This window comes from Myotis daubentonii, chromosome 2 (assembly GCF_963259705.1).
Source record: "Myotis daubentonii chromosome 2, mMyoDau2.1, whole genome shotgun sequence".
NCBI classification, from domain to species: domain Eukaryota; kingdom Metazoa; phylum Chordata; class Mammalia; order Chiroptera; family Vespertilionidae; genus Myotis; species Myotis daubentonii.
In genome coordinates, this window is record NC_081841.1 from 105,540,291 (window position 1) to 105,565,089 (window position 24,799).

At 40.1% G+C, this 24,799-nt stretch overlaps 1 protein-coding gene across 1 annotated transcript in view; it reads left to right on the forward strand.

Moving 5' to 3' along the window:
- Positions 1-24,383, forward strand: part of TEX26 (testis expressed 26) — a 53,359-nt gene extending 28,976 nt beyond the window's left edge. Inside the window, 5 exon segments of the mRNA XM_059681055.1 lie at positions 8,650-8,911; positions 9,907-10,060; positions 16,354-16,530; positions 18,575-18,736; positions 23,668-24,383. Of these exon segments, the coding sequence (XP_059537038.1) occupies positions 8,650-8,911; positions 9,907-10,060; positions 16,354-16,530; positions 18,575-18,736; positions 23,668-23,750 (838 nt within the window). The 3' untranslated portion in view covers positions 23,751-24,383.
- Positions 24,384-24,799: the final 416 nt, after the last annotated feature.

Here is a 24,799-nt window from a genome sequence, read left to right on the forward strand (position 1 = left end):
CAAAACTCCTGATTTCACATTCAATTTTGAATGATAGCCTTGCTGGATAGAATATTCTTGGATTCAGTCCCTTGCTTTGCATCACTTTGTATACTTCATTCCATTCCCTTCTGGCCTGATGTATGTCTGTTGAGAAATAATTTGATAATTTAATGGTAGATCCCTTGTAGGTAACTCTCTGTTTCTCTCTCATAGCCTTTAAGTTTCTCTCTGTCATTAACATTTGCCATTGTAATTACGATGTGTCTTGGTGAAGGTGTTTTGGGGGTTCATCTTGTTTGGGACTGCCTGTGCTTGTGTGACTTTTTTCTTCCTCATATCAGGGAATTTTTCGGTCATTATTTCTTCAAATATGTTTTCTAATCTTTGCTTCTCTTCTTGTTTTTCTGGTACCCCTATTATATGTATGTTACTTTGTTTCATGTTGTCCCAAATCTCCCTTAGGCTCTCCTCCTGCTTTCTATTTTTCTCTCCAATAGCTGTTCAGATTGGGTGTGTTTCTTTACCCTGTCTTCTAACTCACTAATTCAATCCTCTGTTTTTTCTAGTCTACTGGTAAATCTTCTATTGTGTTTTTATTGTAGCTATATAATTTTTTATTACCTCTTGATTCTTACAGAAGTTGTTGATTTTCTCATCCATCCAGTTTATGAACTGTATGATCCTTACTCTGAATACTTTTTCTGACATATTGCATGCCTTACTTTCATTTTCTGGCAATTCCTCCTTTTATTTTCTTGTGGGTTGTTTCTTTTTCTCCCTATTTTTTCTCTCACCGAAGGGTCCAAGTGTTGAGTCACACAGGGCCTGTGGCTGAAGTGGAGGGCTAGGCAGAAGGGTCATGCACCACAAGAGTCACTGGAGGGCCCAGGCACCAGGATGCACAGGGCCTGTGACCATAGCAGTGGGCTGGCAGGAGGGTTGCGCACCTCAAGAGTCACCAGAGTCCAGGATCTGTGACAAGGGGATGGTGGGGGGCAGGAAGGGGCCCTGGCTGAAGCATCTGGTTGGCATGAGGGCTACACACCCTGAGAGTCAATGGAGAACCCAGTCATCTGGACATGAAGCACCTGTGGCTGCAGCGGCAGGAGGGTTGTGTACCCCAAGATTCACCAGAGTGCCCATGTGCTGGGACATGCAGGGTATGCAACCGCAGCAGTGGGTTGGCAGTGGGGTTGTGCACCCCGAGAGTCATCTGAGTGCTTGGGCACTGGGACACACAGGGCTTGTGGCGGTGGCGGCAGGCTGGTGGGAGGATTGTGCATTCTAGGACTCAGAGAAGCCTGCACCCAGAGAGGCTGGTGTCCTAGTGTCCATGGGTCTGCAGCTGAGGTAGCAGGTCTTTGGCCGGAGTGGTCCCAGGTGGTGTCTAAGGCCAGTCTGGGTGTTGGTGAGGCTGGACTCCTAGTCACGGAAGCTCTCCCCTTCAAGATGGCATAGTTTCTATTGTTTGTTTTTTAATCTCTTTTAAGAATGCTTTGTAATTTTCAGTATATAGGTCTTTCATGTTCTTTGTTAAATTTATTCCTAGGCATTTTATTCATTTGGTTGCAATTGCAGAAGGAATTGTTTTTTTCATTTCTCTTCCTGAAGTTTTATTGTTAGAATACAAGAAGGCAATGGATTATTGCATATTGATTTTGTATCTTGCAACTTGACTGTATTTATTTATTCTTTCCAATAGTTTTTGTGGAATCTTTAGGGCTTTGTATATACAGAATCATGTCACCTGCAAAAAGTGATAGTTTTTGCTTCTTCCTTTTTTTATTTGAGTGCATTTTAGTTCTTTCTCTTACCTTATTGCTCTGGGTAGAATTTCCAGCACTGTGTTGAATAAGAATGGTGAGAGTGGTCATCTTGTCTTGTTCCTGATCTTAGAGAAAAACCTTTCATTTTTCTGCCAATAGCTGAGGATTTATTATAAATGGCCTTTATTATGTTGAGGTACTTTCCTTCAATTCACATTTTATTGAGTGTTTTAATCATAAATGGATGTTGTATCTTATCAAATGCTTTTTCTGTATCTATTGTTAAGATCATATGATTTTTATACTTTTGTTAATGTGGTGTATTACACTGATTGATTTGTACATGTTGAATCATTCTTGTTCCCCTGGAATGAACCCCATTTGATTGCAATGTGTTATTTTTCTTATGTTCCATTATACTCACTTTGCTAGTATTTTGTTTAGGAATTTTGCATCTGTATTTATCAGAGCTATTGGTCTGTAGTTTCTTTCTTTGTGTTATCTTTGCCAGGTTTTGGTTTCAGGGTTATGTTGACCTCATAGAATCTGTTAAGTATTGCCTCTTCTTCAATTTCATGGATGAATTTGAAAAGGATAGGTTTTAAATCTTTTTGAACGTTTGGTAGAATTCACTGGTGAAGCCACCTGGTCCAGGACTTTTGTTTTTTGAGAAGTTTTTGATGGTTGTTTCAATTTCCTCACTACTGATAGGTCTATTTCTTTCTCTCTTTTTTTTGGCTTTTATTTATTTATTTATTTTTTAATTGAATCTTTATTGTTCAGATTATTACATTTGTTCCTCTTTTTCCCCCCCATAACTCCCCTCCTCCCAGTTCCCTCCCCACCCTCCGCCCTCACTCCCCACCCACTGTCCTCATCCATAGGTGCACGATTTTTGTCCAGTCTCTTCCCGAATCTCCCACACCCCTTTCCCCCCCAAGAATAGTCAGTCCATTCCCTTTCTATGTCCCTGATTCTATTATAATCAACAGTTCATTCTGTTCATCAGATTATTTATTCACTTCATTCTTAGATTCACTTGTTGATAGATGCATATTTGTTGTTCATAATTTGTATCTTTACCTTTTTCTTCCTCTTCCTCTTCTTAAAGGATACCTTTCAGCATTTCATATAATCCTGGTTTGGTGGTGATGAACTCCTTTAGCTTTTCCTTATCTGTGAAGCTCTTTATCTGACCTTCAATTCTGAATGATAGCTTTGCTGGATAAAGTAATCTTGGTTGTAGGTTCTTGGTATTCATCACTTTGGATATTTCTTGCCACTCCCTTCTGGCCTGCAAAGTTTCTGTTGAGAAATCAGCTGACAGTCGTATGGGTATTCCCTTGTAGGTAACTGACTATCTTTCTCTTGCTATTTTTAAGATTCTCTCTTTATCTTTTGCTCTTGGCATTTTAATTATGATGTGTCTTGGTGTGGTCCTCTTTGGATTCCTTTTGTTTGGGGTTCTCCGCACTTCTTGGACCTGTAAGTCCATTTCTTTCACCAGGTGGGGGAAGTTTTCTGTCATTATTTCTTCAAATAGGTTTTCAATATCTTGCTCTCTCTCATCTTCTGGCACCCCTATAATTCTGATGTTGGTACGCTTGAAGCTGTCCCAGAGGCTCCTTACACTATCCTCGCATTTTTGGATTCTTTTTTCATTTTGCTTTTCCGGTTGGGTGTTTTTTGCTTCCTCGCATTTCAAATCATTGACTTGATTCTTGCGCTCCTCTGGTCTGCTGTCGGGAGTCTGTATAATATTCGTTGTTTCAGTCCGTGTATGCTTAATTTCTAGTTGGTTCCCCAACATAACTTCGAGGGTCTCATTAGTTTTGTTGTAGAGCTCATTAAGTTTATCGGCGGCTTCTAAACAGTTCTTGAGAGACCTTAAAAGTGTGGTTCTGAACTCTATATCTTCCATTGACAATTTTGTCCTGTTTCTTTGTCTCCGCATTTTGTTATGCTTCCTTGGTGCACCCCCTAGTGGTCTTTGTTTGCAGTCTTATAGTTAAACCTTGATTGTTGTAGCTAATACCAGGGAGGGTTTGACCTCCAGGCCAAGTGGCTATGAGAATCAGCTGTGTCAGCAGTGAGAGAACTTCTGTCCTCTAGGGAAGTGCTAATCTAGCCTTTGCCTGAGGCTATCCGGCAAATGCCTCTGTGCAGAGCTTGGGTAGGGCGGGTCGCACAGGATCAACAGGGTGGGCCAGAGAGAGCAGTTATGGCGGCTCTCAGTCCTGTCCCAAGGGGCTCTGCCTCTCTGAGTCCCAGCACCCGCTGCAAAGCTCGGAGAGAAAGCTGCACTCGCTCTGACCCAAGCCAGACAGTCCCGCTTCTCCCGTTTGAGTCTGGGTCCCTAGAGACTCGCCTGTATCTGGAGCTCAGAGTCTGCAACTCCCTCCCTATTTAAAACGCCAACCGCGCCCTCCGCCGCCAGCCCGCTCCGCGCACCGCTCCGCGCACTCCGCACCTCAGAATTTGACTTCAGCACTGCGCCTCCTCTGAGTGTCCGTATGCGTTTCTCTTTCCTCCTAGTTGTAGGACTTCCACTCAGCCAGCGTTCCTGTGGTTCTGGGTGATGTCCTTTCCGTCTTTTAGTTTCACTTTTGAAGTAGTTGTTCAAAGCAGCAAACTCCGGCGTTAACCTATGCCGCCATCTTGGTTCTCTCTTATAGGTCTATTTAGAGTTTCCAATTCTTCATGATTTAGATTGGGAAGGTTATATAATTCTAGGACCTTATCCATTTCTTCTAGGTTATGATCCTTTGTTTATTTGTAATACCTGTGGCGACTTAGCCTCTCTCATTTCTGTTTTTGTTTATATGGGTCTTTCTCCTTTTTTCCATAGAGAGTCTAGCCAGGGGCTTGTAAATTTTATTAATCTTTTCAAAGAACCAGCTCTTTGTTTTATTAAATTTTTTTTGTATAGTCTTCTTGTTCTCTATTTCATTCAATTCTCCTCTAATTTTTATTATTTCCACTAGTGGCCTGGTGCATGAAATTCATGCATGGGGGAGGTATCCCTCAGCCCAGCCTGCACCCTCTCCAATCTGGGGCCCCTTGGGGGATGTCCGACTGCTGGCAGTCAGACATCCCTCTTGCAATCCGGGACTGCTGGCTCCTAACTGCTCACCTGCCTGCTTGCCCAATTGGCCCTAACCACTCTGCATGCTGGCCTTCTGTCCTGCTCCCCCTGCCCCCCGGCCAGCCTGATCGCTCCCAACTGTCCTCCCCTGCCAGCCTGATGGCCTTCAACTGCCCTCCCCAGCCCACCTCATGGCCCCCAACTGCCCTTTCCAGCCCACCTCATGGCCCCCAACTGCCCTTCCCTGCTGGCCTCATGGCTCCCTAATGCCCTCTCCGGCTGGCCTGATGGCTCCCAACTGCCCTCCCCTGCTGGCCTCCTGGCCTCCAACTACCCTCCCCGGCCGGTCTCCCAGAAGGTCTCCTGGTCTAATTAGCATATTACCCTTTTATTAGTATAGATTTTTCTGCTGTTTTTGGGTTTCTTTTGTTGTTCTTTCTCTAGTTCTTTAAGATGTGATGTTAGTTTGTTTACTTGGGGGTCTCTTGTTTCTTGAGATAGGCCTGTAATGATATAAACTTCCCTTTTATTACTGCTTTTGTTGCATCACAGATGCTTTGATATGTTATATTGTCATTCTCATTTGTCTCTACATCTTTTTATCTCATCTTTATTTCTTATTCAACTCAGTCATTTTATAGTAGTATTTTGTTTAATCTCCATGTATTTGTACGTCCTTTATGCAGTTGATTTCTAATTTCAAGGCATTGTGGTTAGAGAATATGCTTGGTATAATTTCAATCTTCTTACATATTTTGATGCTAGTTTTATGATGCAATTTATGATCTATCCTTGAGAATGTTCCATGTGCACTGGAGAAGAATGTATAATCTGATGTTCTTGGAGGAAAGGTTCTATAAATGTCAATTATGTTCATTTGGTCTAGTGTTTCATTTAAGGCTGATATTTCTTTATTGTTTTCTGTTTGGTTGATCTGTCTAGAGCTGTCAATGGAGTACTAAGGTCCCCAACTATGGCTGTGTTTTGATCTGTTTCTCCCTTTAATTCTGTGAGTAGCTGTTTTATATATTTCAGTGCTCCTTGGTTGGGTGCATATATATTAACTAGTGTTATGTTTTCTTGATAAGTATCCCCTTTATCATTATAAAGTGTTCATATTTGTCTCTTGTTATCTTGAAATCTATTTTGTTAGATATAAGTATGGCGACACCTGCTTTTCTGTGGATGCTATTTGCTTGGAGAATCATTTTCCACCCTTTTACTTTAAATCTCCTTTGTGTTTTCAGTTTAGATATTTCTCTTATAGGCAGAATATGGTTGGGTTTTGTTTTTTGATCCACTCTGCTACTCCATGTCTCTTTATTGGTGAATTTAGATCATTTACATTTAGGGTAAATTGATGTATGAGGATTTTCTATAGTTATTTTGTCTTTGGTTTTCTGTTAGCTCTGTGCCTCCATTGGTTCTTTTCCTTTGTGTTTCTGTCTATTGTTTTTGTTTGGTGGTGTTTCATACTTATTTCCTCCTTTTTTAAGCTAAGTGTCGTGGTTTGGGGATTTTTTTGTATGGTAACCATTAGGTTTATAAAAAATAAACTTGCATATATACCATAGCTTTTTTTAACCCCTGAGTGCATCTGATCTTTATCTTCCTTTGCCAGTTCAGATCTTTACCCCCTCCTTTTTTATGTTTTTGTTGTCACAAATTATTCCTGCTTATGCTGTAAGTTTTTTGGTGCTGTTACTTGTAGTGTTGTGACCTTATGTTCTTTGTTTCAGGAGGATAACTTCCTTGAGTATTTCTTACAATGAGGCTTTCTGGTTATTAAATCCCTCAGCTGCTGTATGTCTGAGAACATCTTTATTTCTCCTTCATATTTAAAGGATAATTTTACTGGATATATTATTCATGGCAAGTGATTTCTCTCTTTCAGATGTTTGAATATTTGGTTCCATGCTCTTCTGGCTTGTGCAGTTTCTGCTGAGACATCATATAAAATTCTGATGGGTTTTCCTTCTTTTCCCTGGCTGCTTTGAGAATTTTTTTCTTTATCATTAATTTTTGACAGCTTTAATACAAAGTGTCTTGAAGAGGGCCTTTTTGGGTTGAATTTCAATCTTCTTACTTCAACCTAAAAAGGCCCTGTTCTGTTTGCTTCTTAGATTCAAGTACCTAATTCTTTCCATAGGTTTGGAAAGTTCTCATTCACTATTTGTTTGAATAGAATCTCTGTTCCATGCTCTCTCTCCTCCTCCTCTGCAATGGCTATAATTCTAGTATTGATTTTTTGGGGGATGGAATAAGATAGTTCTCATTGCTAGATTACTATCCTCAATATCACTAATTCTTTCCTCCATCTGGTTAGCTCTGTTTTCTATGCTCGGTAGTTTACTCTTAATCTCCTTAATTGCATGCTTCATTTCCAGGATTTCTGATTGGTTCTTTTTTTTTAATGTTTTTATTGATTTCAGAGAGGAAGGGAGAGGGATAGAGAGATAGAAACATCAATGATGAAAGAGAATCATTGATTGGCTGCCTCCTGCATGCCCCCTACTGGAGGGAAGGGGGTCGAGCCCACAACCCAGGCATGTGTCCTTGGCTGGAATTGAACCTGGGACCCTTTAGTCCATAGGCCGACGCTCTATCCACTGAGCCAAACCAGCTAGGACCTGATTGGTTCTTTTTTAAAGTTTTAATCTTTTTGGTAAAATTCTCATTTTGTTCATCGATTTGTTTTCTGAGTGCATTGAATTGCCTGTCTGTATTTTCTTGCATCTTGTTAAGTATTTTCAAAACTGCAATCTTGAAATCTCTGTCATTTATATCACCTATTTCCATGTGTTCCAGCTTGCTTTCTGGAGATTGTTCATTTTCTTTCTGGTCATCATAGTTACTGAGGTTAACCATGGTATTTGCTGTCCTCCTTTGCCTACGCATTTATCTCTGAAGAGTTCTTTCTACTATTTCTAGTAAATGGCACTAAATCGCAATATTTTTTTACCTCTCTGATCTCCCAATCTTGAACCTCTGTGGCTTCTGTCAGACAGTACAGCTGCACTGCTTGGGGGTGGGGTTTGTTTTGCCCTCACTCTAATGGCAACCCCTGACTCCATGGGATCCCATCCCAAGCTCTCCTCCTGGGATCAGTCACAGGGGGAAACAGCAGTTCTACTGTAATAGCTCTTGGTTTACAGATAATATGCTCCTGGATCCAACTACAAGGGCAGCAGGAGGCGAGTTTGAGGAGTACAAGCAGTGGCAGGGCTCTGTGGTTCCATTTCTTTGTCTGAAACACCACCTCTGGCCCAATAGTGGAGAGCTGCACAGCAAAACCCCATTCTCTGTCAAGCATCTGCTGATTCAGACATTGTTTGTCCCTTCGATGCTTGCCTGGCTGGGCTGCCCCTCTACAGCTCTCTGTTCCTTCTGGCCAAATGAAGCCCCTGCTACTGCCAGATTTCTGCCCTCTCCTGGCCAGCTGAGCCATTAGGCTTCAGGGCTGCATCTGTGGGCTGTCTGTGTTTTCCTCCCTTCTTGTCTTCCCATTTTTTTATTTCCAGTTGCCCACCTTTAGATGTTTCAATGCATGGGTCTCTCAATAGTGTGCCTGTGTTGAGAAGGGATTATTTGTTGAATTATAGTTGGTTAACTTGTTGAAATTTCAGGAGGAGAGGGCAAGGGGCTTTCTCACACCACCATTTTTCTGATGTCCAATAATTACTTTTTACTTTTTGGCACTGAGTCTTAAGCCAGCCAACCTTAAAAAATATGTAACAACTAAAATTATTTGATGTGTGCTGTTGTGAGACTTTGTATTTAATCCCTTACTCTAATTTACACTATCTTTTCTTGTAGTCAAAAAAGCATCCGAAGATTAGGATATACATATTTAATTAATGATTCTCTTCACAATCGGACACAATACAATGATGAGTACGTTTGGAAGTTACATTCTAAAGAAGATTTTATCAAAGCTAGGACTCCAAGAGAGATTGGGAGTCACAATTCTCACTCCAGTCAAGTAAGATAATACCTACATATCTATTTAATTGAATACTGTATCAATAATCCAATACTGAGAGTTTGAATATATCACAAAGATCCTTCATCATCTACAGTTATGGTTCTTCTTAGACTCTTTTGTCTACCTTTACACATTTATTTCTAACTACTTCTTCCCTAGCCCCTCATTTTAAAATGAAAAAATTAAAATGAAATTTACATAGAGAAATTATAAGGGAAAGAAGGGGATGGAGAGGGAACTTGAAGATTAAAAGAGACTTGAAAGACAAATTTGGGACAGTGAGTATCCCTTACTATTTTGAGGGATTTCAGTGTAAAGGCAAACTGAGAAATATTTTAGTAACTAGAGGAGAAATAGTATGAAGAGAGAGTTTTCTTTTTAAGATAGGAGAAATAAAGGCAGGCTCCGGTACTGATGATAACCTCCCAGGAGAGAGGGAGGAATGGAAGTTGCAAGAGAGAGGTGAGAATTGTTGGTAATGTGCTGGAGTAGACTAAATGCAGGCTTTTGGGTTCCAGGTGGGGTCACCTGCTGGGTGACCCAGCAACTCATCTGCCAACACAGATGTGGTAGCTGACAGGTGATGTGGTGTGCTGTGTAAGTTCTCTTCATCGGCTTCAATTTTCTCATGGAAATAGGAAGCAAGAGGAAAGAGAGGGAAGATAGAAAGGTAGTGGAAGTTCTAAATTTTATAATCATAAACCTCTTTGGAGACAAATAGGAGAGAAGACTTGGGGCTCCCAAGGCAAAACAGCAGCTGTCTTTCCTGTGGCCAGAGTTAAAATTCACACGTCTTCTCCTCTGGTCTTGTCTGAATATTTCTAGTTGGAGGCACAATTCTTTGGACTTTACAATGATATATTTTTCATTAACATAAAAGTTAAAGAAGTGATAAAGTACCTGTGTAAACTGATAGCTTTGTAAACTGGTGCACCCTGTGGACAGGCACAGAATCTGCATGGTGCGCACAATGGGACATCTAGCTGAGCCTGGGAAGACTTAAAAGAATATGTACACACGTGCATGCACACATGAACCATTAGGTGAAACCATGTGGATTTTTTTGAAAATTGTGTTTTTATTCATAGGACTTCTTTCACTGGACACTACCTCCAGTTCACTCAACATCAGTGAAGAGGTACTTCCCTTGGAAAATCGCCGCTTCGATGGACAAGGTCAGGAAGGCTGTATCTAATCAGTTTATTTCCCATACTAGGAGAGACTTTGTGGACAGAGCCGAAGGCAAGTGTGCCCATTTCTCTTCTTTACTGCTAATGCACTAGGCACTGGAGTCCCAGTTGTCTCTTTATTCAAAGAACTCACAGGAGAGACATGGGAAAACTGCAGTTTACCAACAGATACAGTCAAGTATAAAATGCTGCATGTTGTGAGAAGTGCAGGATGCTATAGGTGTGAACAATGGGACATCTAGCTGGACCTGGGAGAGAGTCCAGGAAAGTCTTCTTGGGATGAAGGACAGAGACAAGTGAGGCAGATGAAGCTGAAGGCGTAAAGTTAAACATCCTATTTCCAATTCTGAACTGCTTATTTACTATTCTTTAAAATTAGAACTTTTATTAAACCAGTTCATGCATATACTTATAAATAATTCCCTACAAGCTCATAATGCATAGCAGCAGTTTCTTTACCCACCTGTCTATGCCCAGTCTTACTACACATTGATAATCATTTTCAGTCATTTCAACTTTTTTTTCTTATGTCACCCTCTGCATTTTAAAATACTGTGCTCATTCTGCTATTTTTTTGTTCATCAATTTTAGACATTATAACTGACTTTCTTATATGGCAGTTGAGGATTTGTCTCTCCTATAACTCTTCCTCACTCTTCCTCCATCCATGCTCTCAAAATAATTATATTATAAAATTTTGGTTAATTAAAATGTTAGGTGTTATATTATGATTATGATATGATATATATGTAAATATTTACCACTGAGCCAGGTGTTATTTTATGATTATGTCTCTATTTACTTTTTTTCTACCAGAAATAATAACCTTTTTTCATTTGTTTACTTTTCTATGCGCCTGTCACTAATTTTTTTCAAATACTTTGTCACACACTTACCAAGATTTTCCCCAAATACAGTTTCAGACATTGTATCAGTTTGAGATTTTACTGGAGAACTGACACCTTCCATTTCCTCTAATCTAGAAGAGTTGCTCTGCAAATTTGCCACCCAACTGTGTCCTGGTACTTTTTCATCATTCAGGCATTTCTTTGGCCTCTTCCTGCTCTGTATCTCCTTTCCTGAGTCCACATATTTCCCTTCCCTCATTTTGCTAAGACACATCTTCTAGTAGCTTCCTATTAAAGGGGGTGTAGGAGGAACTTTTTGAATATGTTCTTACCAATATGAAAATGTCTTTTTTTTCTTTCATTATATTTGTTGATAGTTTGTCTGGGTATAGAATTCTAAGATGATAATCATTTTCCCTCAAATCCCTCAAATGACTTCTAGCTCCCAGGACTGGTATGTAAAAGACTAATGTCATTTTGATTCCTGATTCTTTCATATTTTTTTTTCTGGAAGCTTTTAAGACCTTCTCTTTATTCTGGATACTGTAAAATTTCACATTTGCATGCATTACTGAGAATCTCATTTATTATGTTGGACAAACAAAGATTTTTTAAATCTGGATACTTATGACCTTTGATTTTAGAAATTGTTCCCATATACTTTTCCCCTATTTTTCTCCCATTTCTTTTCTTTGTTCTCTTCTGGGACTCCTATGAGTAGGTTTGATCCTTCAATTTTCTTACATTTTCTCTCCTACTATCTTCTCTTTGTATTTTTATCATGTTTAATTAAAATGTTTTTTACTTTTTAATCCAATTCTTTATGTTTTAAATTTCCAAGCTCTCTTTCTTCTCCTCTCTGATTAATTTCTAAAAATAATATTCTGTTCTTGTTTTGTGATGCAGCAATTCTCATAAATTTTAGGATATTTATGATATACTTTTTAGTGCTTTTATCTGTTCTTTGCTTAATCTCTATTTTTCTCTGTGTCTTAATGGTCTAGTGAAAATCTAGGGGCTTTTTGTTCACATTTACAAGGGAGTGAAGGCAGATTTACTATGAAACTAATAAAACTTAAGTCTCACTTTTCTGGACTTTTTTTTCTTAGAGTGTATTTACTTAAAATATTAAGCTACAGGGTTCACAAAATCTGATTGGAGGTACTCACATCTGATTGGAAACTACATACAGAGATGGGGCTTGTTGGCTGGTGCTTGACTTAGGTAAACATTGGTTGTTGTATTCTGAGAGCAGGATTGGGGAAGGGCCTGAGAGCTTCCTGCTTGCTGTGCATACTCTTCCTGAATCCTCCCTTTTCTCTGGTCTAGAATCTCACTACACCCTTCTGTTAACTGGTGTGCCAGAAACCAGAACTCCTTTGATTCAAGTTTGCACTAAATAAATCTCTAGTAAGGAAGGGGATAAGATCAAAATATCTCCATATTGTAGATAAACATTAAGGGTCATGGAAAAACATCAGAAATGCCAATATTCTTAAAGAATGTCATTGAGTTTCCAATCAAAGTTGTCCTTTCAGTATGTGCAAATTACCATGTGTTCTTGTGTAAATAAATGCCAAAGACCAGTCAAGACACTCTTCTAAATCTCTTAATTCCATTTGCTTCTCTCTCTCTCTCTCTCTCCATAGACGCGGCCTTCATTCAGGCTACCAATATCTCTCCCTTGAATGACCTCTAACCCAACTCCCGTTTCTGGTTTTGTCTCCTCTAGTTCATTGTCCGTCCTATGGCCATAGTGAGTATAAATTACATCACTTTCCAGTTTAACATCCTTCAATGACTCCCCATTGTCATCAGGGTCCTGTGAAATCTGGTTCTTGCCCACTGCTCCAGCATTTCCCCTCACCAGTCCCCACACTATGAGACTGATTGCTTTCCATCCTCCAGACTCACCAAGCCCCCTGCAGCCTCACACTTCACACACACTGCTGCTTCTCTGTGAACTGCCTCTCCCTTTCTTCTTTTAGCCCATGTCCATTCATCATTTAAGTTTAAATGCAAGCTGATTTTTCTCCCAGGAGTCTTCTCTCATCCCCCAAGTTTGGATCAATGGCCTTTCCATATGTTTTTATAGTTCCTCTTCTGCAGCATTTATTACATAGTATTTTAATTATCTATTTTTGAGGGGAGGGGGGAGTATCTGTTTCTCTAATGCAGTACTTTAAGTTTTGGAAGCTCAGGGATCATGTATTACCGAGTGTACTCATAATTGAATTGTGGTGAATGAGTGAGAAGCACTAAAAGGTACTTTTTCCTCAAAAAATTCAGGATTGGAGAACTCTGCTTAGATGACTTATAATAGCAAATAAAAGCAGCAGAATTGGTTCTCACTTGGCTATAGATTATGTGCCAAGGGTCCTAATGGTTTTGAATGGTCCTTGCTGTAGGTTCACTTTTGGATTGGACCTTTCAACAGATGCCACACCTAATCTTAAAGGAGCCAGTCTCTCTCTTTGGGCTCTAAGTGATGTAGTGTTTGTCACCATTATCAAATGGAAAAGAAACCAGTGGGACCTGAGCTCCTGAGGAGAGGGATGATACTGGCCTTGGAGGGGGCGTTAGCTTTGGGCCAGGTTGTCTTATCTGTCTATACTTCAGTACCACTGTAGGGAATTCAGGTGTTGGTTGGGCCCCTTTGTATCAGGAACTTCTCTCCTTAATAGTGCTGAAGAAAATCATTAACATGACATTTTATAAAGGCAATGAAAGCATTAGTTGAGAACTAATAACTGAGAATTATTTTATGCATTTATTACATATGCAGTCATTAGTGTGTACTTCAGATTAATTGCTAATCGACAGCAATTATGTTCTAATTTTTCTTTTGTTCACTCATTAACTTAGTAAATATTTAATGAGGTCTATTACTGTGAAAAGTACTAAGGATCAATAAAGAATATAACAATCTTTTTCTTCAAAGAAACTCTGGGTAAGTCTAGGCCCCAATTATTGTGTTTTCTGGGTCTTCATCTCCAATTACTCTACTTCTTGTTGGTCCATCCTGGTCCACATAGACCAACCCCTCCATAACCTTCAGAGCCTGGTTCCTAACTTATCTCTCCTGCTTCCCCCTAAGCTATTTTTCCCTGCCCTGCATACCTTCCACTCCCGGCAGACAGACTACATTTCATGAACACACTGTGTACCTTTTGCTTCAGTGTTGGTCCTTTATCAAAGCACTCCTTTTGTTATGTCTGCCTTTTAATTCTCATCTTTCTTCCCTTTCCATAATGGAGCTCATTACACTCTCTCTGGGCTTCTGTAGCACTTATTCAAGGCTCTGAATCAGTGATTCTTAATCATATGAGAAGATTGTTCACAGTATAAGTGCCTGGTTCCCACTGCTAGAAATTCTCGATGTCTGGGATGAGGTTCAGCAGATATAATTTGGAAAAATCATCCCTGTTATTTCTGATGCATTATCTCGATGTAATAATTATTGATCTAAGTGTTATACTTGCAAGACATCACATTCCACATGTGTTTGTGCTGTATCTTTTTTTCTAATCATGCTTATTTAAGGTTATCATAAGGTAGAACAATGGCTTAATTATCTCTAACCTTGGCACAGAACACATATAGGAACTAAACACATTTGCTTTTGAGTAGGGACATCAAGTATTTCAACAGGAATTTGTTTTTCTCCTATGAAGCTATTAGTAATTTATAGAATCCAAGTTATAGATGGTGTTTACTAGGAAAAATCTCAGATGATTTTTGAAAATATTTTAAGGGATCTCTGATTTTGAGCTCTAGAGTTTTCTTCTCTCTATAATCTTGTATTCTCCTGAGGCAGCTTATAGGTTCATTATGAGGGTCATTGAGTACCCACATCCTCTCTTTCTGAGTCATCTAAATTAAAAGCATGCTGATCTAGACAGAGATAATTTTTAAAAAATCAATAACAAAACGCTCCTGGGTAGATAACATCACATATTGTATGATGTACAATGTACATTTGAATGTATTTTGAAAAGACCTATTGAAAAACCTCAGAGAGAAGGCAGGACGGAGGGATTGGAGATCAACCAAAGGACTTGTATGCATGCATATTAGCATAACCAATGGACACAGACACTGGGGCAGTGGTGGCTTGTTCTGGGGGGCAGAAATCGTGGGGGGGGTGTCAATCGGGGAAAAAGGACACATAAAAAAGAAAAACTAATTGGGAACAAGAATTCACTTTAGTTTCAATAGTAATTGGCACCCTTTGGACATTGCTTATGACATCCATGGTTTTAACATCTTTGTCCTGAATAAAGTTGGGGGTGTATGCTTCTGAACCAACATTTTGTAGCAAGAATTAAAGGTGAACTCATGTAAGTGAGAAGGTTATGACCATCTCCTCTAGAATCTGGTCGAGTTCTATGAAACTTAGCATTCAATTAGTGCTTAATAAATATCTAATGATTATTTATACTAATAATAGAGGAATATGCAAATTGGCTGGGACACCATCATGTAATGGCAGCAGGGCCATGGCAGAGAGCTCTTAGCATGCCTGCGCCAGGGGTCCAAAGCACGCAGAGAGGAAGGGAGAGCAGATAGGCAGTTATGGGGACCAGGCCAAGAGTGGAGAGCAGATAGGGGGAGCAGGCCAGCAGGGGGGAGCAGTTAGGGGGATCAGGTCAGCCGGAAAGAGCAGTTAAGGGCCAGCAGGGGAACAGTTAGGGGCATCAGGCAGGCTGGCAGGTGAGCAGTTAGGAGCCAGTAGTTCCAGATTGTGAGAGGGATCCCGGATTGGAGAGGGTGCAGGCTGGACTGAGGGACTTCTCCCTCACCGCCCCCCCCCCCCAGCACGAATTTCATGCACTGGGCCTCTAGTAGATAATGATTATAGAATATTTGTTAGCAGATTTATTTCAAAGAAATAATAGTGGTATTGTCCACTAACAACAATGATGTTACCTAACCCTCCACAGTAAGGAATAAGCTTTGAGTGGTAATGGGGATGATATACAATGCTCCATCTAGGGCTGTCAGGTGCAGCAAATAAAAATACAAGATGTCCAGTTAAATTTGAATGATATCAAGTAGATAAATACTGAGTACTTACCTAATCTTACACTAAAAATTATACATTATTTGAAATTCAAATTTAACTGGCATCCTGTTTTATATGGCAAACCTAGCCCTATCTAAAGCACCTCTCCCTGCTCCCTAACCCTGCCCCAAGGACAAGGCAGGCCTGCTGGAGTGAGGAATGCCTTTTGAGAACAAAGAGTACTCCTAACCAGCAAAACATGTATTCATTAGAAACTGCTTCTAATCACTTGAGCGTATACTTTCTGTGCCTGATAAAGCAGAACATTATTTCTTGATTGAAATTGACCATACCAGTAAATATAAGAAGAGTGAGGTTTAGAGTGATAAATTGGAAGCTACTGCCAGAAGCTAAGTGGAATGAAAATATGACGCTATTTAGAAATAACTGACAAGGAGTAATCATTGTCTTTTGTTTCCAACCTCACCCCAGCTCAGAAAATTAAGCAAAGTTCTCAGATGTTTCTGGAACGGAAAAAGTTACTTCCCCACCCCACAGACACTGAATTTCGACACAATTACCAAGTTCCAGCTAAAATTCCTGAGTGTCAGGATTTTAGTTTCAAATATGGATGCTACTCACGCCCACCAATCGCTTCTCAGGGCCTAGGTAAGTGCACCTGTAGCTTTTATTTATTTTATTTTTCACATGTAGCTTTTTAAAATTTTTTATTTTTTTCTCATCTGCTTTCACTTTTGTTGTTGTTGATGTTAATCCTCACCCGAGGACATTTTTCCATTAATTTTTAGAGAGAGTGGAAAGGAGGGGGAGAGGAAGATAGATAGAAACATTGATGTGAGAGAGACACATTGATTGGTTGCCTACCTCGTGTACTCTGACTGGTGCCTGGGATTGAGCCTGCAACCGAGGTACATGCCCTTGACCATAATCAAACCCATGACCCTTTAGTCTGTGGGCTGATGCTCTATCCACTGAGCCAAACCAATTAGGGCTCACCTATAGCTTTTCAAGCAACTTTAGGGCAACCACTTTGGGTCCCCACCCTGTTAGGGGGAGTCCATCTATCACTAAATTTTGCTTCTGCTAACAAAAAAGAAAAGCGAACAAACAAAAATTAAGCAACTTCATAGATGTTATCCTCTTGCTTAAAGATTCCTCTTAATCTTAATAAAAGCCTCAGAGAATGACAGTGATCCCTGCATGGAATTAAAACTATGCCTCCATAGTACCTCCCCTCAAATTCAGGGAATGAGTAAATCTCAAAGAGAAATGACTGCTTATTCCAAGAAATGAGTGCATCCTGGGCCTGGGAGGGACAGGTGTTGGGATTGGGGGACACCCCCCCCTCCATTATAATATGAAAGGAAGAATTCAGTTTCTATAAATTTATAGGAAAAGGGATTAGGTGGGAATCAAATTGTCTTGTCAATTATTCACTGAAAGTTTATCCACAAGTCACACCCTTCAAGCATCTTCATATTTAAGGGGTGGGTGTGTATGTGACTGAGATTTCTATTGCTTTCAACGGAAAAAGTTCCATGACCCAGTCACCTCCACACTTCTGGCTGAGAGTTGGGTGTCATTTTGAGATAGTGACTGATTCCTGGCATTGAGTTGGGACCAAGTAGTACTTTACATAGAAATCACAGAACAGATGCTCAGCGTCTGGGGTTAGAAGGTGGCCGAGAAGTGACTTGTTCTAGGTTCTCACTTCCTATGTGAGTCACTGCTAAACCATACTTGCCAAGGGGTGATGTCATCCCTGCTCAGACTCTTCAGAGGAGTACTCATTCCCAAGGAGTTCCTTCATTCTTAGATATTTTAGCTGTTTGAACATTCTGAACAGTTAGAATCTTTCTTGCTCAACTTCTAGCCAATTTTTCTTCTTCCCACAGAGTATAAATCTATTGTTCTATGAAAACCTTAGTACATGGCTTCTAAGTCTCCTGCACTAAAAGCATTTTCAGACCCTAAAAATACTTCTCAGATGTGGTGTCCAGTCTCCTCACCTACCCAGTCCCTCCATCAGGCCTATGGTTCATTTCAGGGAGGCAACTTGGAACTGAAGCAGTGTTTAAGGTGTTCTCCTGGTTTACGAAGATTGGACAAATTGTGGACAGATTCTCACATCATCTTAATTGCTTTCATTTATTTATTTTTTTGGTAACTCCATGACTACTAGAACCCACATTAAATGAGCAGCGTTCAGAATCAAATGTAAGTGGCTGGCACCTCACACCTCCGTTAGTCTGAATGTGCAATGAGTGCTGACTGTAGATGCTATCATTGTTCCAAACTGCTCCTCGTATGGCACCTGGTGGAGGCCTCTTTATGTGTGAGTCCCAGTCTTCCCAGGAGATGGCATGAAAGGGAAACAAAGCAGGAGGCAAATGCTATCATCCTAACATGCTGACCTGCAGAAGAGTTGATTCCAGAGAAAACTTCTTTTCTGAAATTAATGGTCAAACTCAACCTTCTGGTGATCATCTCCAACTCCTCCCACTCCCACAATAACAGTGCTGAGTCCCAGTCACTCCACCTACCCGAGTCACTCACACAACGCCTTCTGTTCCAGCACCATTAAGTAGACATCAGGTTGGACTCAGGGCTGTCAGGGCGTGCTCAGCCAATAAGGGCAGAAGTGCCTTGTTTGGTGACAACATCTGTCTTTCCTTCCCTGGTGTCCCCCTAGTCCCTTCCATACTATGCAGCCACATGAAGATTCAGGACCGCACAAAGAGGCAGACCATATACCAGAGTGACTACGGGAAAGCCTACCTGGATTTCTTAATGATCTTGAACTCATTTACTCCCTCTCAAGTAACCGAGTACCTGCAAAGTGTTTCCTACAAAGGTAAGATGAGGTCTTGAGTTACTTGTTCATGAATTTACAGGTCATAATACATTGTTTTACATGAAATAGAAATTGTTCCAACTTCCAGACACTGTAGTTAAATGTTCACAAAAAAAAATATTGCCTCAAAATTTCCATAGTTTTTGTGTAAACCTCAACCCATTGAAAATAAATTTCCCTTAAAAGAGGCCCCAGTAACTTTATTCCCAGTTATTAAAAAGGAAACAAAGCTTTTCATTCATTTCTAACCTTACTTGCCTGTGGCTGAATTGTTCCAGGGTGACTTTTGCTTATAGTTAATGGTTTTCTCCGGTGGCTGTGTATACTGTCTCATAGATTTCTTTTATTCTGTGTAATCTTTATTTCCTGTTTGGTAGTACTTTTCTGTGACAGGTGTTTTAGGGTACATGAGTATTTTCACATGTCACATCCTCAGAGAGAGTAAGTGCCATCCTCAGTATCTGCTGACCCACTCCATGTAACAAGGACTTATCCCAGGTTGGGGCCTAGTGACAGGAATCTACTCAGGAACATCTCAGGGCAACTGGCCAGTCCGGACATGGAAAGTGTGAACCCAGAGAAGAGGAATTGGAGGGGAGGAAATGATACTCATCTGACAGCTGCCTCTCAGCACCCAATGCTAGTGTTCATGTCCTATGATTCCTCATTTTTAAGCACATGACCAATGCAGACATGTATATTTATTTAAAGTGTATACATATACCACTAAACTAATGTATTATGTTTATTATAAATCAGAAAAAATGTGGAAGGAGGAAATAAGAGCAAACATAATAGAGGTTAGTATTCCTCCTTGCACCTAGTGGACCATCTCATTCGCCCTACCTGTGTTCTAGGCTATGTGGTGGTCACTGCCTTGTTCCGTGCCCTGTGGTCAGGCTTGAACTCAGTAACCATCCACCTTCTCTTGGGTCCCCAATTTCTGTCAGCAGCCATGATCAGAAGAGCTTCTGAAATCCTTGATGAAACTCTTTTATTCGTGGATTTGCTGCTCCACACCAGACTGAAACCCTGCTGGAGGCAAGACTAAACAGGGGATGTGTGTGAATGTGCTTGTGTGTGTGTGATTGATTATATGGGTTCTGTGTGTGTGTGTGGGGGGGTACCTTCCACCCTCACAGATGAAGGGCTGATGCCCTAAAGACCCCTAAAAGAGCTTGAGTGTTGGATCTCAAAAAGGTACCAGCAGCAGATGTCCTGCCTCGATCTAAGGCAGAAGCAAAAGTCTGTATTTCCCATCGGGAACTTCATTCCTGTTAACAGATGCCTCTGGGCCAGTATGACACACAGAAAGACATCGAGGGGCTCCTTGAAAGATAGGGTCCATCTCAGATCTTCCCAGGTGGCAGAGCAGAAGTGTGCAGTGGGCCAAGCCTGCTCTTTGAGCCTTTCGCCAGTTTGGGTTCAGATGTATAAAACCATCATCTGCATTTTATCAGGGATCAGCTCACCTTTAGAAGCCACCATCTGTTTGACCTGTAGATTGAGTATTTCTGTCTTACGGAGGCAGTTGCTCCCGTCTGCCCAGAACTTGGGACACAGATGGAGCTGTCCCTTCTCTGCCCACATGGAAACCATGCAGGCTGCCGGGCCCTCTGTTCTTGTCTGTGTGTCATTTGCAATCAGAGCCTCCGCCATGTGTCCTGAGTGTGAATAAACACTCCTTACAGCGCTCTGGCAGCCTCTGCTCCGCTTCCTTGGGTAAACTGATCCTTCACAGAAACACTGTCCCCAGTTGAGCTTTTCTCCCTGGACAGTTGAGACATGACCTGTTACCTGACAAGGAAGCTTTGGGGCCAGTCTGGGCATTGGTTTCTTCTTAGCTGTCCTGCTTCCCTGGGTCCCTTGGGACAGCACAGAGGGCAGGCACCCCAATGCTCAGGCCCTGCATCCTTGCCACTTTGCACTGACTTGAGTCATGTAGGATTTGCTTCTAGTGGGCATCTAGTTTTTCTTTCTTAGCTTTGCTTTAGAGTGGCCTACTCATCAATGCCAGCTGTGCCAGAGGCTGACAAGCAAGTAGGAGGCTCCCTTGAATTCTGAAGCCAAAACCTCTTGTCATGTCCACTGTCTGGGATGACACTAATACTTTTCTGGCAAATATCTCAGCAGAGCTCATTTGTGGCAGAGCTGACTAGGTATGCAAGAGAATGCAAACTGGGCAGGTATGTTAGGTTGATTTATCACCACAGCTTAAGTTATTTTATGGGATTATACCTCTTAGCACAGGAGCCCATTCAGGTTTAGTTTGAACGAGAGAGGGGAAGGGGAAGGATCAGTATAATGGCCTAAGTCAGGGGCTGGGGAGGTGGCGGGGTAAAGCGGGACTGAAAACTCCAGGAAAACACAAAATAAAGCCTGAGAAGAAGGAGGGGCACCTGATGGTGAACTTTTTGTTCCTGCTAACTCTGCATGTAGCTCTTTGGTATTGAGTTTCTGTATTTACAACTTGAGGAAATTGAACTAGATGTCTGTAGTGGCCATTCTGTTTTCAAAATGGGTTTAATCTTCAAGTGACTCAAACATCCTAAGCGGCTTGCCCTTTGGGCCTCTGTTACATACTGGTAAAGACAGTCATCTCCCCACTCACTCCCCCTTGAAAGACAAAATTATCTGAAATCTGCTTTTCAGAATTTTAAGCTAAGACTCTCCCCCCTCCCCATCTGTTCCTCCAATTAAAACTTCTATAAATATGGCCATTCAAAGGGTTTTTCTTCCTAGGGTGTGTTCAGTATTGTTAAAAATGCATTTATTTACTCACTCAATCAGCATCATTAATCGAATACCTATAACGCTCATTTGTTACAAAGAAACATAAAAAACAAACCCTCCTTCTTAGGGGGAGACAGTGCATAGTTATCATGTCTTGTCAATCAAATACTCGGTAGGTCCAGTAGAAGCCTGTGAGGGGTACTCTCAACCCTTTGGGCCAACAGTGGTTAGGGAAGGCTGCTCAAAGGAGGCCTCCTTTGCATGACAAGGATGAATTGGGTGACAAGGAGAAGCAGGGCCATTCCTAAGCAGATGAAACAGCATAAACAAAATCATGGGGTCTAAATCTGCATCTATGCATAATAAATATGGATAGCATTTGGATTACAACTGGCAGCCTTTTTGAACAGTTTTAAATTGACATTAAATTTGACACAATCTCATCCTTTTTATTAATTTATGCCAAACTTGATTCATCTTATATGCTTATCTTTAGTATCAAAGATTATTTTTTGCTCCTCTTAAAATCAACTCTTTCATGTAAGATTGAAAAATAGAGATATTTTAGGCTGAAAATTAGGACTGACAGTAGCCAATATTGGCACTATGGAGCAATACATTGCTAGTAGTTGTACAATAGTACAATTATTCTGGAAATAGATATGGAAGTTTCTCATAAAGTTCAACATATATCTTCTCTATGACCCAGAAATTACACTTCTACATACTTACCACCCCCTCTCCCCCCCCCCAAAAAAAAACAAGGCCCACAAAAAGACTTGTACAAACATGGTTAGAACCACTGTATTCTTAATAGTCCCAAACTGGATACAACCTGAATCTCCATCATCAACAAATGGTGATATACTCACATAATGAAGTAGTACTAGCTAATAAAGAATGAATTATTGATATATTCAAAACAAGGTATGAACCTCAGTGTGCTGAGAAAAAGAAGCCAGACACCAAATAATATATTTTATATGATTTAATTTATTCTAACATCTACAACAGGCAAAACCTATCTATGAGGAAGGAGATCCTAGAACCTTAACTATCTTGGGGTTGGAGGTATTGAATGGGAAAAAGCATGATGGTTTTTTGGGGGGCAGTGGACATGATCTACACTATGATATGGGTGTGGGTTACACATGTGCAGGTGTCAAGCCATTGAATTGCACTGGAAGATTAGTGCATTACACTTTTCATAAAGTATAAATTTTCATAAAGTGTGAGATTCCATTTTTAAAATGCTGGGGTCCAAAGATCTGGGTAGGGTAGGGATGGTTCAAAATTAAATGTGAGATCACAAAAACAAATAAATGCAAGCCTAATTGGAGAGAAAACAGGAACAAGTTCACAAACAAACACACATCTGATCTATAGACCTCACTGGCTTTGAAACATCGACCGTGATAACATGTGATCACTTGCATTATTCCTTTCTTTTGGTTATTCTGGTTTGGGCTGCACAGGTGACAATTGCTGGGCATGAGCAAAGTTTTACAGCTCCACTCTGTACTATTTAAAAATATATAATTAGAGTTAGGGAACCACAGATGTTCAGGCCAGGCAAGTTCTTTGTTTTCCAGACAGGGGACTTGAAGGTCCTTCCCATAGTTATTTAACACTCAAGAACAGTAAAGCCTACCAACATTGGTAGAAAGAAAAACAGCCCTGGCCTCAATGGAACTTTTGGAATAATGGTCTCTGTTATTTATCATCACTATATACTACTATGAACCCAGTGATAAAGGGTAAAGCTGTAGTATTTATTGAATGTCTTTATGGACCAGGCACTGTCTAGGTGCCTCACACAGCATTCCTAACCATTCCCACACCTGTGCAAGGTAACTACTATTACCTGAATTCAAAGATAAGAAAATAAAAAAGGAGGTCAAATGACTTGCTAATACTTGCCAGTGCAGAACTGAAACCTGCATCTATTTCATTCCCAAACCCATGCTCTTTTCATAAAAACTTGCTAATCCCTTGAATATTATTTGCTCTATTTAATCAGTAATCACACAACTGTGCCTTTTTAGCCATTAGACATAATATTCTTTGATTACTTTGGTTTCATCAAATTTGTACATAGAGTTCTATTATAAGATATTTGCCTCTCTCCTAGAATTTCTCTATTTAGCACTTAAATAGTTAAATGGAAGTTTTCATTCTATTTTTCTTCATAATTTCAGACAGAAAAATTCTTGATCGCTTTATTCGCTCTTACTATGACATTGACAAAGGGATGAATGAAAAAGGAAAACAGTCCAAGTGAAGAAAATATGAAAATCAAGAAAAGGGCCTATGGGGCCATTTTATAAAAATATCAAGGAAAAACAATATCCAAATTATTCCAAATATGATATTTGTGACTTTGTGTAATTTTGTTTTCTTTCAAGGTTATAAATCCCTACCCCATATCCCAACAAATCTCTTAACTGTATCCAGTAGGTTTTAATATAAAGTGTTTTCAGCCTTAGCCAGTTTGGCAGTGGATATAACGCCTGCCCTCAGACTAAAGGGTTGAGGTTCCATTCCAGTCAAGGGCCCTAGGTTGCAGGTTGATCCTCAGCAAGGGCCCTGTGGGAGGCAACTAGTCGATGTGAGTGTGTCTCTCTCACATTGATGTTCTCTGTCTCTCCTCCTCCCTTCCATTCTCTCTAAAAATATCCTTAGTTGAAGCTTAACAAAACAAAACAAAACAAATAAAATAAAATAAAATAAAGTGTTTTCCTATTCTCTATTGGGTACTTAATCTGTGATTTTAATTTAGACTTCCTCTTTGAAACAGGAATAATGTGGAAGAGGTTTCTTAATTTTCTAATAATTACAGGATTAAAAATATTTTTAATATTGATTTTTGTATTTGAAAGTACAAAAAACATACTTTGGGAAATTTAGCAAAGTTTTCTCTTATGCCAAGTACATAGGTAATTTGTGTATTACATAAATATAAGAAAAGAAAAAATCTATAGTTTATTGTATTTTTCAAACCTCTGTGTCTGTTCTTTAATAATATACTTGAACTGTCAAGTTCTGAAAGAATATTAAAAACATTCCACAATAAAAATCTTTTCATCAATATCTGCTTATGTTTCTGGGATTTTGCTATATTGTTTACCTCTTAATGTTTATGACTTATACACAACTTGTTCATTGATTAACTTTTTCTTATTACATTTTTCCTCTTTCACCTTGTTAATGCTTTTGTCCTTGAGTTACATTTTAGTTTGTATTAATGCTGACTTTATTTTTTTCCTTTTGTATTTGCTTAGTATATGTTTGCCTTAATTTCCAATCTTGCTTTGTAACTTTGTCTCTGTG